The following is a 13786-nucleotide window of genomic DNA, read 5'->3' on the forward strand; positions in this document are numbered from 1 at the left end:
GAGAATTTTCGCATCTCCCGATTATCAGAGAAATCTAATTAATTACTAAATTACTGATACAGTACCTTGGGATATTTAGGATAAATTACAAAACTATACTCATGTGGAACCCAGAGTGTTTAATAAAATAAAATAAGAGAAGAGAATCCCATTTACAGGGAGAAAGTGTGGATGTACGGGGATAGCGAAACTTCACGACCTAACTCGTTGCCACGTGCCGCCCCGCAACCTATGGAGGTATAGCAAAGACATGCTAGCTCTGAAAAAGCACAGACCAGCCAATAGAGAGCTGAGGATTGCGATAACCACGAGCAGGGGTTACTCAAAAGGAACTACACTGGTGTGCAAAACTTAAGGACCAACACTATTTATAAACGTTACAACCACAAAATCTTTACTTAAGGTATTCTTTGGTAATGAGAGTAGATTCAGTCTCAGCAGCGATTCTGGTTGACACACAGAGATTGGCATACGATATCACCCCACAAACATCACTGAAAGGGATCGATTTGGCGGTAGAGGTGTTCTCGTCTGGGGAGGCGTTGGATGGATGTACACAACTCTAGATACTGGAAGGCGGTACTGTAATCGGTGCACGCTACTGTACTGAGGTAATCCTTCCTCATGTGCGTCTGTTCCGAGGTGCCATTGGCTCCAGTTCGTGTTTATGGATGATAAAGCCACAACTCGCACAGCAGCTGTTGATATGCTTTTGGAAAGCGAGGACATTGTTCGTATGGATTGGCCTGCCCGGTTCTCTTGCTCTAAATCCCATCGCACACATATGGGACGCTCTGGGGAGACGCCTAGCGGGATGTCCACACCCACCAGAAAATGTACAGCTGAAGATGGCGCTGACAGAGGAATGGACGATGTTACCGCAAGAATTTATCAACATCGTTCTAAGTATGGACAGCCGGTGCAAAGCCTGCATCGACATTAGGAGTGGCCATATCTCCTACCGAGGGCCACCTCTTCCCTTTGTTCCATCTTTGGCAGTGATGCATCTATATCATGGCAGCCAGTGCTATGTTGCCATTTTTGAATAATGTCCCTCTGTACCGTTTTGTTTCAATTGCTATGTCGGTGTTGTTTCCTTCATCATTTCTGTACCTCACGAGGTTCCTTTGAAATGCTTTTCCCATATCCAGGCAGCTCCTATGGGAAGCTACAGGTGTAAACCTGACTGGTCCTTAAATTTTGCACGTCAGTGTAATAGCGTGGGTGGAAGGAAAGCAAGAGTCCCTGGTTCTCACGTCAACAGAGGTTCTTAAAGATGTTGATGGCTGCAGTGAAGTCAGGATACCGAGATGACCATGGGACGGTTACCAAAAAAGGTAATGTGAGAGCGTAAATGCGCATTTTTGGGCGACCCTGACTCTGTGACGTAGGATAATATAACCAGAAAAAAAAAAGATTCCAAGAAATCCAATAAAGATTCCTTGCAAGAAATCACTGTTTCAACAAGAGCGTTGCTTCCAGGGAGGCACATCACAAGACTAACAACATCCATCCATCTTCATTGTTTTTGTTACAAGCTTTTAAATAAGATAAAGCCGTATCATAAAATTCTTTTGATGTTTCAAAATAAGATTACATTGTCAATTTGCCATCATCCTCTAAATCTATTAATTGTTTCTTCACTATGTGTGGAATAAAATTTTCATCTCGTTGTCTCTCCAGTTTTGACCATAGATTTTTTACAACTAACGCCGATTCCTTAGTGCACTTTTCCTTGCCGTCAAGCATCTTGATTGTATCATGAAAAAGAGAAGCTTGGGAATGAGCAAAGCTAATCCACTGTTCTGTGTCATTTCTGTCAAAAAATTGTTTCAGCACTTTTGAACATTGGTTTTCTGACATAAAAAAGGACTTCGGTGCCGGGTAAAATTTAAGCATCCTTTCTAAGGCTGGAAATAATAACAATCACCTCACATTAGCATAACCCAATATTTGTTTGTATTCCTGACCAACGAAATCACAAAAAAATCTTTTAAGCTTCTACTCGAACCGTGTATATATATGGAAATACCGAAATATTTTCGTATTAATACTTCAATATCAATGGTCGTTGAATCAAAAGCTGTCTTAGCACAATTATGTACAATATGTGCATTACAGCCAAGACCAATTATGTTTCTGTTTAATTGGGTTTTAAGTTTAATTATAGCATTTTCTTTGTCTCTTCTTAGTAAACCTCCAAAGTTTGTTCGTGTTATCGGAATGAAAGTCCGATTACTTTATTATCCAACTCATAAGATGCAATTGTTGGTAATCCTGCACTTTAGTGTCGTGAGTCACGGTCAGCCGTCCAGTCACCGCAGCTCGGAACTGTCGTGAATCGTATTATGACGGGCAGTTCCCACTTGACTGAGCACGCGCAACACTCCCGGTTTCTGCTGTGTCTGCCAGTCTACGAGCTGGGAATTGTCACGGAGCATGCGCGACACTCTCCGTATCTGCCAGGCCGTATATTCTGACGGAGAAGTTCCGACTTCACTGAGCATGCGTGACACTAATTATATCTGCTGGTCTGTGCTGCGAATTGTCACAGAGCATGCGCAACACTCACTGTATCCTGGCAATGTACGCGCAGTATTTATTTATTTTTTTTTTTCGTTTTCAGAAAGAATAAAAAACATTTTTTCTGACTACATAAAAGAATTTGATTTTAAAAATTGTTAATTTTTAATTATTATTTTCAGGTAATATGTTTTGTTTTGCCTGAAAATAATAATATCAGTATATTTTGTGATTATTTGTAATAATTTGTACACATCGCACAGTTACCAATTAACGTAAAAGACACTTTCCTTTCAATCGTAAGGTCCTGTGGGCGAGACTTACCTTTCTGTTATAAGGTCCTTCTGAGGGAAAAAAACACTTATAATAACTTTATACTTAAATTCGTACTTTGTACTTAAATTTAATGGGTATACAGCAGTGGCGTAGCTACCATGTAGGCAGGCAAGGCAATTGCCTCCGGGCCCGGCTTCTTTGGCTGTCTCCTCTTTTTGCAATTTTCATTAATTAAGTAGGGGCCTGAACATGTTCGTTGCCTCCGGGCCCGAAAAAGGGTAGCTCCGTCAGGGATAGCCTGAGCTTCCTGACGGAGAACAAAAAAAAAAAAAAAAAAAAGCATTATTCAGGGAGATATCTGAAAGATGTGGGTAAAAAGGCGTCGAAACTTCGCTTTAAACGTTTGAATTAACGCAATGCTGTTTTTCCCTAGTCTAGTGAAAAAAAGAAGAGCAAAGAATAACGATACCTTCTTTGCCTTCATCAATTTAGAAAAGGCTCCGTTCCAAGAAAGGAATTATGCCCAGCCCTTTCAAAATATTTCAGTTGATCAGGAGCTTGTGGAACTGATTAGGACAACGTTTCTCAAACTTTTTTAGTCACGGAACACTTTTCATCTCGCTTTTTTTCCTTTTTCATCTCACTTTCATTTCTTTTTACTATTTAAAAAACACTTACGACACACAAGTTTAGTGGAAGCCAAAGAATTCCCCAGGGCTCACATATGGGCATGGCAAACCCAGGGTCCTGAGCTAGATATCATCATTCTTTTCTTTTTTTTTGCTTTCTGCTTCCTCCTCCTTCCTTTTTTACCCCCATCTTTCAGCTATCTCCCTCACTAATGCTGTCTGTTTTTTTTTTTTTTTTTTCCTGACGGAGAGCAGCCAGAGTACCGTGGACAGCCTGGCTCATCTACCAGCGGGGATGGCGGACGGTGTGGAATTCCACTGGGGGCTCTGAAAATAATAATTAAAAATTAACAATAATTACTTATTTCCTTTATAGTTTTATAGCTGTCTACTTTCATTCTCAGGGCCCAAGACCAGGTGAGGTTCAGGACATCTTATGAATAGTACCCATACTACAGTTGTAAATATGAGTGTAAATTTCCTTTAATTAAATTGTCAGCGAAGTTTATCTGTTATTAATGATGTATCTAGTTTAATTTCTTTACATAAATTTTCTGTTTTGGCTCTCCAAGAGCCATATTCCTATAAAGGTGTGATTAAGGACTTGCCCTCTCAATCTTAGTTAGTTCAATCTATCCTTCATACATCTGGGGTTGGAGGCAATGCGGTGACTAGGGTTTGGGCTGCTCTGGTCATCGTGGACCCTCTGATCACGGTTACTAAGATCAATAGTCTCTGCTCCAAGTTTGCTGCTTGCACCTGTCTTGAGGGTTCCTCCGGTAGGATTTATGCCGTCTCTTTGTACATGCGATGTTCGCAGTATGCACAGCCTATTGAACCGTTCTTAAATTACCTGGAACTCTTGTTAACCAGACTTTCTGGTCTTCCGTTAATCATTTTGACGGATTATAATGCTTCTTCTCCCCTTTGGGGAAGCGCTACTTCTAGCTCCAAGGGTGATCTCCTTGAGGATTTCATCGTTGCAAAAAACTTAATTGTCCATAATGTCCGGGGTCATCCTCCAACTTTTTCCAGTTCGCAGGGTCAATCTTACATTGACATCACACTTTCAAATCGCGCTTTTTCTTTCGGTATAAATAATTGGTCGGTTCGTACTTCTTGGTCGAGCAGTGACCATCACCCTATCACTTTTGACCTGGTCACCACCGTTAGGCCTTCTTCCTCTCGAGTTAATCATGATTTCCCTCGCTATAAAACTAAGGGTGCATTTTCGACTCTAATCTTTTGAGTTTGGTTAATGAGGATTTCATCTCTAATCTTTCTGAATTGGATCCAAATTCCCTGGAAGAAAAGATAACTGGAATTATTACTGAGGTCTCTGACCTTAGTTTTCTTAAAAAATCTTGTCGAATCAATTCTGTTCCTTGGTGGTCTGATGGTCTTTCCTCTCTTAGAAGAGATCTTAGGACCACCAGGCGAAACCTTAATAGAGCTAAAAGGAATAACAGGCCACCAATTGAAGTAAACAGGCTTGCTGACTTATAAGGCAGCTCGCAACAGATATTTTAACAGTATTAGAGAGGAGACGGCCCAGGCTTGGACACGTCTCGTGGAAAGAACTATTCAATCAGATCCTTGTGGTTTACCCTATAAAGTCATTGCCTCTAAACTCCACCCACATATTCCTCAGATCTTGATCCATGTTCCAAATTCCACTGAAACTCTAACTTGGTCGGCATCTGTTGATGCCATCTTGGATAATTGCTTCTCCGGGACGTTTCGGTTCCTGAGAGCAATGAACAAACTCTTTTTAGATTACAGCATCTTGTGTTTGAAGGCTTTTCGTCTGAGCATCCCTTCACTAATTTCTATTCAATTTCTATAGATCAGTTTCTATTCAATTTATAGGCAGAATCAATTTCTATATTAATAGAACTTGATTCTGCCATTAATACCCTTACTATTGGCAAAAGTCCAGGTCTGGACCTCATGGAGGTTTCTGTGATTAAAAGAATCTGGAAAATAAAACCTATCCTTATTTCTATCCTTATGAATTCTTGCCTTAGGTTTGGTGTTTTCCCTGATCGCTGGAAAATTGCCAACTTAAAAATCCTTCTCAAGAGTCCTGGCAATCCAGTTGACTCTTCTTCTTATCGTCCAATTTCCCTTCTTCCTTTTCTCGGTAAGTTGTTGGAAAAGTTCACGTTTCAAGGGTTACTATAACTCAAAAAATCTTTGTTCTTCTTCCCAATTTGGTTTCACGCAAGGTAAATCAATTACAGATGCAATTAATCTTCTCCTGGGCATTGTTCGAGGATCTCCTAAATACGTTCTCGGTCTCTTTGTAGACTTCAAAGGGGCCTTTGACACCTTATGGTGGCAGAGTGTCCTGGCGAGGTTTCGGGAGGCCGAGGTTCCTGTCCTATCTACAAACTAATTTCTAGTTATTTCGATAATAGAAGCCTTGTGGTTTCCTCGGTTACGACGCCGGTTTCTAGAGGTTGTCCTCAGGGATCCGTTCTTGGCCCGGTTTGCTGGAACGTGGTCCTTGATGGATGGCTAAATGCCCCTCATGATGATATTGTCAACAATGCCTACGCCGACGATCTTGCCTTGCTTGTCCCTAGGAATTCTCGTCTTGAATTGGAAATTAAAGCAAACCGCATCTTGGATGATCTTCATATGTGGTGTTCCTTCCATAAACTTTCCATTTCAGTCCCTAAAACTAAAGAGGTTCTGAAAGGCCTACTGAATCGTAATCGTCCCCCTGGGGTTAAAATTCTTGACCAGGCTGTTAAATTGGAAAGTGAATATAAATACCTTGGGGTGGTGATTGATGATCGTTTATATTTCATTCCCCATTGTGAGTACCTTTGGCAGAAAATCCGTTCTCTTACCGGCTGGCTGTTGCGCCTTGCCCGTTCCCTCTGGAATCTTAAGTCATCTTCTCTTGGTCTTTATTACAAGTGTCTCTTCATCCCCATCGTCTGCTATGGTGCCGGCGTTTGGGGCTTCAGAATTCTAAATTCACTGGCCCAAAAATACCTTCTGCAGGTGCAGCGGTCCTTCCTTCTGTATACTTGCAGGGCATGTAGAACTGTTTCTACTGATGCCCTGCTTGTTATTAATGGTCGTCTCTCTATCTACCTGGAAATTATATTGCATTTCTTGTCTTACCATAGGAAATCTCTCTCTCCTGCCTCGGTGGGAGATTTTGCTATTAATTATGAGAACTCTACAAATGCTGATCTGGCCAGGCTTTCCAATCTTGCTTTGGAAGAGTGGCAACACTCTTGGGATGATTCCTTTCTCGGCAGAGTCACATACTCTTTCTTTCCTCTTGTTTTTATTAAAGATAAAAATTTTAACTGGCTTCAACTTGGGTTATTTCCCACTTTCTTAATCACTGGACATGAAATTAATTCTCGTTTGTATAGATTTGGACTTGTCCCCTCTCCTCTCTGCTCTTGTGGCTCTGAGGAGACGATTGAACATATTGTCCTACACTGTAATTTATATGTGGATTTAAGACAACAATTGTCTATCTGTACAAATGTATATAATTTAGATGATTTTTGGCGCCTGGTCGGGTTGGAGGACTCTTTCTTCCATATCTTCTTTTGTTAATAGTGTCTTCCGGAGAAGAGCGGCTTTATCAAGGAATAACCTTGATTTCGTTATTTGTTCTTAATATTTATATGTATTACTGTATTCACTTTTTTTTTTTTTTTGAGAGGAGTTTCTTCCTTGCCTAAATTGCCTTGTGTTTTGGACGCAGAGTTTTTGCGTCTTTTCCTGGAGACTTGTTTCAGGTTTCGCCTGGCCGAGTGGGAGAGATGGACCTCCCCTCTCCCACTTCGAACTCTGTCCGGGCTGCCTGAAATGATTTTCTGTGAATTGTATGTATTTTGTAAATACTGTAATTATCTTGTTAATATCATGGTGCTTTTGTTTGATTTGCTGTTTGCTCTCAGAATCGAGAGTAACTGATTTTATTGTGTTTTTGAATCAGCAGTTGTTAATCTTAAATGTTTATATTGTACATTACTTGTGTAGTTAGCTCATTATTATGTTGAAGAGAGAGTTTTTCTCTTCTTGCGTTGTCTGTTTGGCTCTGAGGAGTGGGATGGACCTCTCCCTGCTCCCTCAGATCCAACCTTCAGTTGGCTGTTCTGGTTGAGTGAGATGATTTTCCTCTCTAGACTGTTTTACTGCTGGCTGCTTCTCTTGCTGCTTGTTTTGATTTAATTTTGTTTTCCTGCGGGGCTGATTATTTTTTGTATTTTTCTTTCCTGCCTGGTTGTAGCTGCAATCAGTTGGGTTTTTGCTAGTACCATATAGTTCTTGATATAGCATTTTTAGTTGTAAATGGGTTTTGGTTCTGAGGGTGGGATGGATTCTCCCCGCCCTCTCAGATCCAATTGCTTTGTTGGCTGACTGGTTGGAGGCGTTGTTCTCCTCATCCGTCTTGCTATTATTTTCTTTTCTACTGCCAGTTGCAGTGGAAATGTATAGTTTTAGCTTTTGTTCAGCCCTGCAGGTTGAGAGTTTTTTTTTTTTTTTTTTTTTTTTAATGCTTACCTATGCATTATTGTTAATACTACGTGTCTTGTTATTTGAAACAAGTTTTGTTTTTCGCAGCTTGTGGTAGCAGCTTTGCACTTGCTGGTTATGTACATATGTATATAGATTAGATTACTTGTGCAGAGACATTTTCTCTGCATATTTATTAATTATTGTTTAATACTTAACTTATTATTTTGATTTGTTATACTTAGATTTAAATTTAGAATTGCTTTTGATTTGGTTAACTAATTTATTTGTACAGAATTTATTGGTTTTGCCTTTGGCATATCTTTGCCTTGGGTGAGTTCTGCTTGTCTCTTTGTGTTTTGTATATATGTTTCTGCATTTATTCTGGTTGACTATTTCTGTTAACTTCTTGGTTGACTAGTTTTTCAGCTAAGATTTTAATTATTTATTTTGTAAATATTGTATATTTTACTCTCTGCTTATGCAGTGTAATTTGTTAATATGTTTACTGCTATGTTTCATATCGGTGACATAAGTATTTATTATTTATCTTAATTTATTCTTTTAAGTGGCTGTCTAATAGCCACTTGTACATTACCTATGTTCTTTCCTTGAGATTTTTCTTTTTCCCCTTGTCGGTGCAGGTTGGGCTTCCTTCCAGGCTAGGAGAATCTTTCTTTCAAAATTACAAGCCTTCGGGCTTCAAAATTTTACCTCTTCAAGCTCTCTCGCTTGTTAGATTTTCCAACTAGTGTTTTCCTCTTTCCTATTTCTTCTTTTTCCTGAGAGAGTGTTTTGCTCTCTTTTCTTCTTCTACTTTCTTTTCTCCTACTTTCTCCTCCCTATTCCTTATTTATTATAACCGGATTAACTAAATTAATATTATAACTAAATTACACTAAGTGGAATCCCACTTAGTGTAATTTAGATAGTTCCTGGAGCGCCTCCACGTGGCAAGGGACGAGAGTCGGGACGCAGGTAGCTTGCTCCCTGCCTCCCGGGTGCTAAGACTCCAGGGCCGGCAAACTATCAGTATTAGGACCACTGTTGTTTTTAATTTTCATAAACGACATTGATGAAGGGATAGAGGGCGTGATGTCTAAATTTGCAGATGATGTTAAAATTGGGAGAGTAGTTAATGATCACTGTCAAGCTGAGCTTCTTCAGAGAGACCTAGATAGACTTCAGGAATGGTCAGAAAAATGGCAGCTGTGCTTTAATCCAACAAAGTGTAAGGTATTACACCTGGGAAACAGTAATCCCAAAAAAACTTATTCACTTGGTGGAGTTCAACTAAAGCCAGTACTGGAGGAAAGGGACTTGGGTGTTACGATACGGTCAGACATGAAATTCTCTGAGCATTGTAAACAGGTTGCAAGGAAGGCCCATGGTGTCCTATCGATGATCTATCGAACTTTTGCAAGTAGAGATAGGGACGTGATAATCCCATTATATAAGGCCTATGTTAGACCACACTTGGAATACTGTGTTCAAGTATGGAGACCGCACCTGAAGAAAGACATCGAGCTTCTTGAAAGGGTGCAAAGAAGGGTAACTCGCCTGGTGAGATCGGCAAAAGGGCGTCCTTATGAAGAAAGACTTCGAATATGTGGGTTGCAGAGTTTGGAAACTAGACACCTTAGAGGAGATTTGATTGAGGTGTTTAAGGCTCTGAGAGGCATCAGTAAAATGAATGAGGACGAAATTTTCAAGATTATAAATGATGCTAGAACTAGGGGACATAAATTCAAGTTACGGGGGGAAATGTTTAGATTGGATTGCAGGAAGTTCTATTTTAGCCAGCGAGTTATAAATTACTGGAATAAGTTGCCTTCATGGGTGGTAGAGGCCGAGAGTTTGGGGAAATTCAAAGGTCATCTGGATAGTACTTTCGGGTAAGGGAAGCACATAGGATGATAGGTTTAATTTCCTTTCTATTTATTTTTTATTTTATTAATTATTATTATTTAGTTATTTATTTTTATTTTTTTGTTTTTATCATTGTTTTGTTCGGATTTATTTTTTTTTTTATTTATTTTTTATTTTATTTTATTTTTTTTTTGGCTGGTGCAGCATAAGCCATAGGCTTTCTTGCACCATGCGGCCGTTACTAATACTAATACTAATACTACTAATACTAATACTAATACTAACTACAACCATCACAACACACATATATACTTACATACACACACTTGCCGGCTATAGATAACCTACAGATGCTACAGCGGTATATAGGGGTAACCCTGGAGGCAGCAATCAATACACGAATACCTTGCCCCTTTCATGTTTAAAATCAAATTCTTTTATGCAGTCAGAAAATTGTTTTTATTCTTTCTGAAAACGAAAAAAAAAAAATACTGCGCATACGTTGTGCATTGCCAGGATACAGTGAGTGTCGCGCATGCTCCGTGACAATTCACAGCACAGACAAGCAGATATAGTTAGTGTCGCGCATGCTCAGTGAAGTCGGAACTTCTCCGTCAGAATACAGTATATGGACCAGCAGATACGGAGTGTCGCGCATGCTCCGTGACAATTCCCAGCATGTAGGCTGGCAGACACAGCAGCAACCGGGAGATAGAGTGAGTGTTGCTCATGCTCAGTCAAGTCGGAACTGCTCGTCAAAATACGATTCACGACAGTTCCGAGCTGCGGTGACTGGATGGCTGACCGTGACTCACGACACTAAAGTCCAGTATTACCCAATTGTTTTCATGAGCTGTTTCACCTGATATTTCAACAAAAGTTATTATTGATCGGAGCATGAATGTTGTATCCATCAAAATAACGTACAGTTATTGGTAGTAACTTTAAGTATTTGTGATTCGAAGAAAAGGTGACAAAATCACCGTCTTTCATAAAATCATAATTTTTCATTTCTTTCAGCGACAAAGAGTTAAATAATTTTTTTACAATTGCCTCGCATTTTGTTCTTGAGTATGAAAACTTTTCGTCTGAAAAAATTCTTTTGTAAACTCGTTGTGCAGTCCATGCGTCGGAAACTTTGATTGTGTCAAATGGTATGAAATGGTATTCATGAAGTACCTTCATGAATACCATGAATAGCTAAATCGTATCCGAATACGATTTAGCTATTCATGAAGGTACTTCATGAATAGCTAAATCGTATTCGGATTTTGATGGCTCAAGTTTGCAATAATAGTTACTAATCAAGACTGAGATTTTGCTTCCAGTGCAGTTTTGTACTTTCATGTGGTCTGTCATGGAAGATTTTCCAACTATTTTTTTTATTATTTTTATATATATTTTTTTTATTTATTTATTTTTTTATTATTATTTATATATATATATATATATATATTTTTATTTATTTATTTATTTATTATTATTTTTTATTAATTGATTTATTTATTTTTTATTATTTTATTATATATATATATATATATATATATATATATATTTTTTTTTATTTATTATTTTTTTTTATTTGTTTATTTTATTATTATTATTATTTTATTTTTTTTAGGCCCTTGCCACTGAAATCTTAGGAAATTGGGTGGCAGGGCCTGCCAGAGTACTTACTTCTAATGCGATCCCTCTATGCCTGACCTGCCTCCTCGGGGCTAAGTGTGGGTAAGAGGGGGGGTCCCACTAGGGTCCCAACGGCTAAAAGGTCAGAGGAACAACATAACATGACACTACACAACATAAACATGTACCTTACACTTTTTAAAATCTCTGGCCTTCACAGTGTTCTGTGTTTCACAAACAGAGTACACAACACGGAGATGGGGGAAACCCCTTGGGCCGTTAGACAATGAACACTTTACACTTGTGCTGGCGAATTGCACACAGTGCACTGTACTGAAGTGTTTTCATTGTTAACTGCAAGAATAAATAATTGAACTCATAATTACAAGTACATAATTAATTTAAAATTTAAACATACAAAGCAACTTACAGTTTTAATCTTGTATAACTGTTTTATTTAATGACTCAGTGAAACACGTAGTAAATAGAAAGACAAGTGTTCAACGCTACAAAAATACTCCTACGAGAAACCTGTCATCAAACCACTTAGATGTCTCGTTCATCACTGGTCACAACCCAGGGCCGAATGTTCGAGTTGAGACCTCGGGGATCCCCAGTACGGTTACACTGTTTCCAGATTAGCAGAATTTTAATAATGTTAATTTTAACAGCAAACTCGTGGCTCCGGTCTCATATTCATTATTTTATTACTTTAAGGAAGAAATACAGAATCGGGGAAAAAATAAGCCGGTAAACAAGTCTTGTTTCGGGGTCTGTTCCTGAAAATCGGGATCGAATGGTCACCTTAGTGTAAATTGACCAGATCCTTAGCATTCAAATGTGATGAAAAATCCCTCCCCTAGATTCAAAAATCTAGGGAGGGATTTTTCAACCCCCTAGAAACAATATAAACATATTTTTATAAAATATTTTATGTATAAAAAATATTCACATACAAAATACAAATTAAATACATTGACTTCTTTGAATTAAACTTATAAAATAAAATATCAAACTGCTTAAAAAAAAAATATTATATATATATATTTATATATATATATACACAGGGTGTCTCAAAAATATTGGTACAAATGTTTAGGGGAGGTAGATAACATCTAAAGGAATGTGAATCACATAGGACCCCATAACTGGAAACGTCACCGTAAGTCGGTAGATAGATCTGTTCATCAGTTCGCGAAGGGGAAAATTTCTGGTTTACTCATTCAAGCAGTAGTCGCCGCATGAAGAGCATGCATCAATATACGAACTGTGAGCTGGCAGACATGCACCTAGTGTATGGATTAGCAGAGGGCAATGGACAAGCTGCTCAACAAATTTATGGAGAACGCTTCCCAGACAGACATGTACCGGACCACTGTTTGTTTGCGCGTGTGCATCAAAATTTGTGCGATTATGGGTCATTTAGGTAACAGGAGTAGTGCGGGAAAACCATGTTCGACACGAACTCCCGCCATGGAAGAAAGTGTGTTGAATGCCGTCCACAATAATCCTACTACCAGCACACGTGCCGTTGCCTCTGCACCCCTTTCATCTCCAAAGGGTTCAGTTACTGTTCCCCCAAGATCATCCTGCACGTGTGGCTTTTGCGCAGTGGTTTCTCCAAGAAAGTGTTCAAGACTTGAATTTTCCAGCCTATGTTTTGTTCACGGATGAGGCTTATTTCACTCGGGAAGGCTTATTCATCAGCACAGTGCTCATGATAACTCACACGGTGTGGACCCCCATGTGGCACAACATCGCTTCGCAATAAATGTGTGGGCAGGTATGGTCGGTGACTGCTTAGTCGGCCCATACCTGTTACCATCCCGCATGAACTCCGCTAAATATCGGATCTTTCTTGAACACGTTCTACCAGGGTTACTTGACGATGTTCCAGCAAATATGAGACGCAACATTTGGTTTCAACATGACGGGGCACCTGCCCATTATGGAAGGTGTGTTCATGACCATTTGAACAGGCGTTTTGAGCATTGATGGATTGGCTGTGGTGGACCCGTTGCCATGCTCCCATGCTCACCTGATTTATCAAGCCTTGATTTCTTTCTGTGTGGGATCCTCAAATCTATCGTGTATGAATCACCTGTGTAGACGGAACTGGATCTTGTGGTGAGACTCGTCTGCACTGCTGCTACTGTCAAAGAAACTCCAGGTGTGTTTGACCGTATCTGCCAATCCATGCTGCGTCGGTGTCACGCATGCATCCTGTATCATGGTGGAACCGTCGAGCATCTGTTGTAACATTATGAAATGCGTCCATCTCGTACTCCATTGTTAATATTATGTCGAATAAATGTTTGCCACTAATTACTGTCTTGTGTCATTTCTGCTTCTTGTGCCTCTGCTACTAC

General features: G+C 39.4%; 1 protein-coding gene across 1 annotated transcript in view; it reads left to right on the forward strand.

The window, feature by feature from the left end:
• Nucleotides 1-1276: 1276 nt before the first annotated feature.
• Nucleotides 1277-13786, forward strand: part of LOC150088446 (UTP--glucose-1-phosphate uridylyltransferase-like) — a 225451-nt gene continuing 212941 nt past the window's right edge. The window contains exon 1 of the mRNA XM_090370162.1: nucleotides 1277-1350. Coding sequence (XP_090226288.1) covers nucleotides 1277-1350 — 74 coding nt within the window. The remainder of the gene's footprint in view (nucleotides 1351-13786) is intronic.

The sequence above is a fragment of the Mastigoproctus giganteus genome, chromosome 3 (genome assembly GCF_048544385.1).
Source record: "Mastigoproctus giganteus isolate SK-2022 chromosome 3, ASM4854438v1, whole genome shotgun sequence".
In the NCBI taxonomy this organism is placed as follows: domain Eukaryota; kingdom Metazoa; phylum Arthropoda; class Arachnida; order Uropygi; family Thelyphonidae; genus Mastigoproctus; species Mastigoproctus giganteus.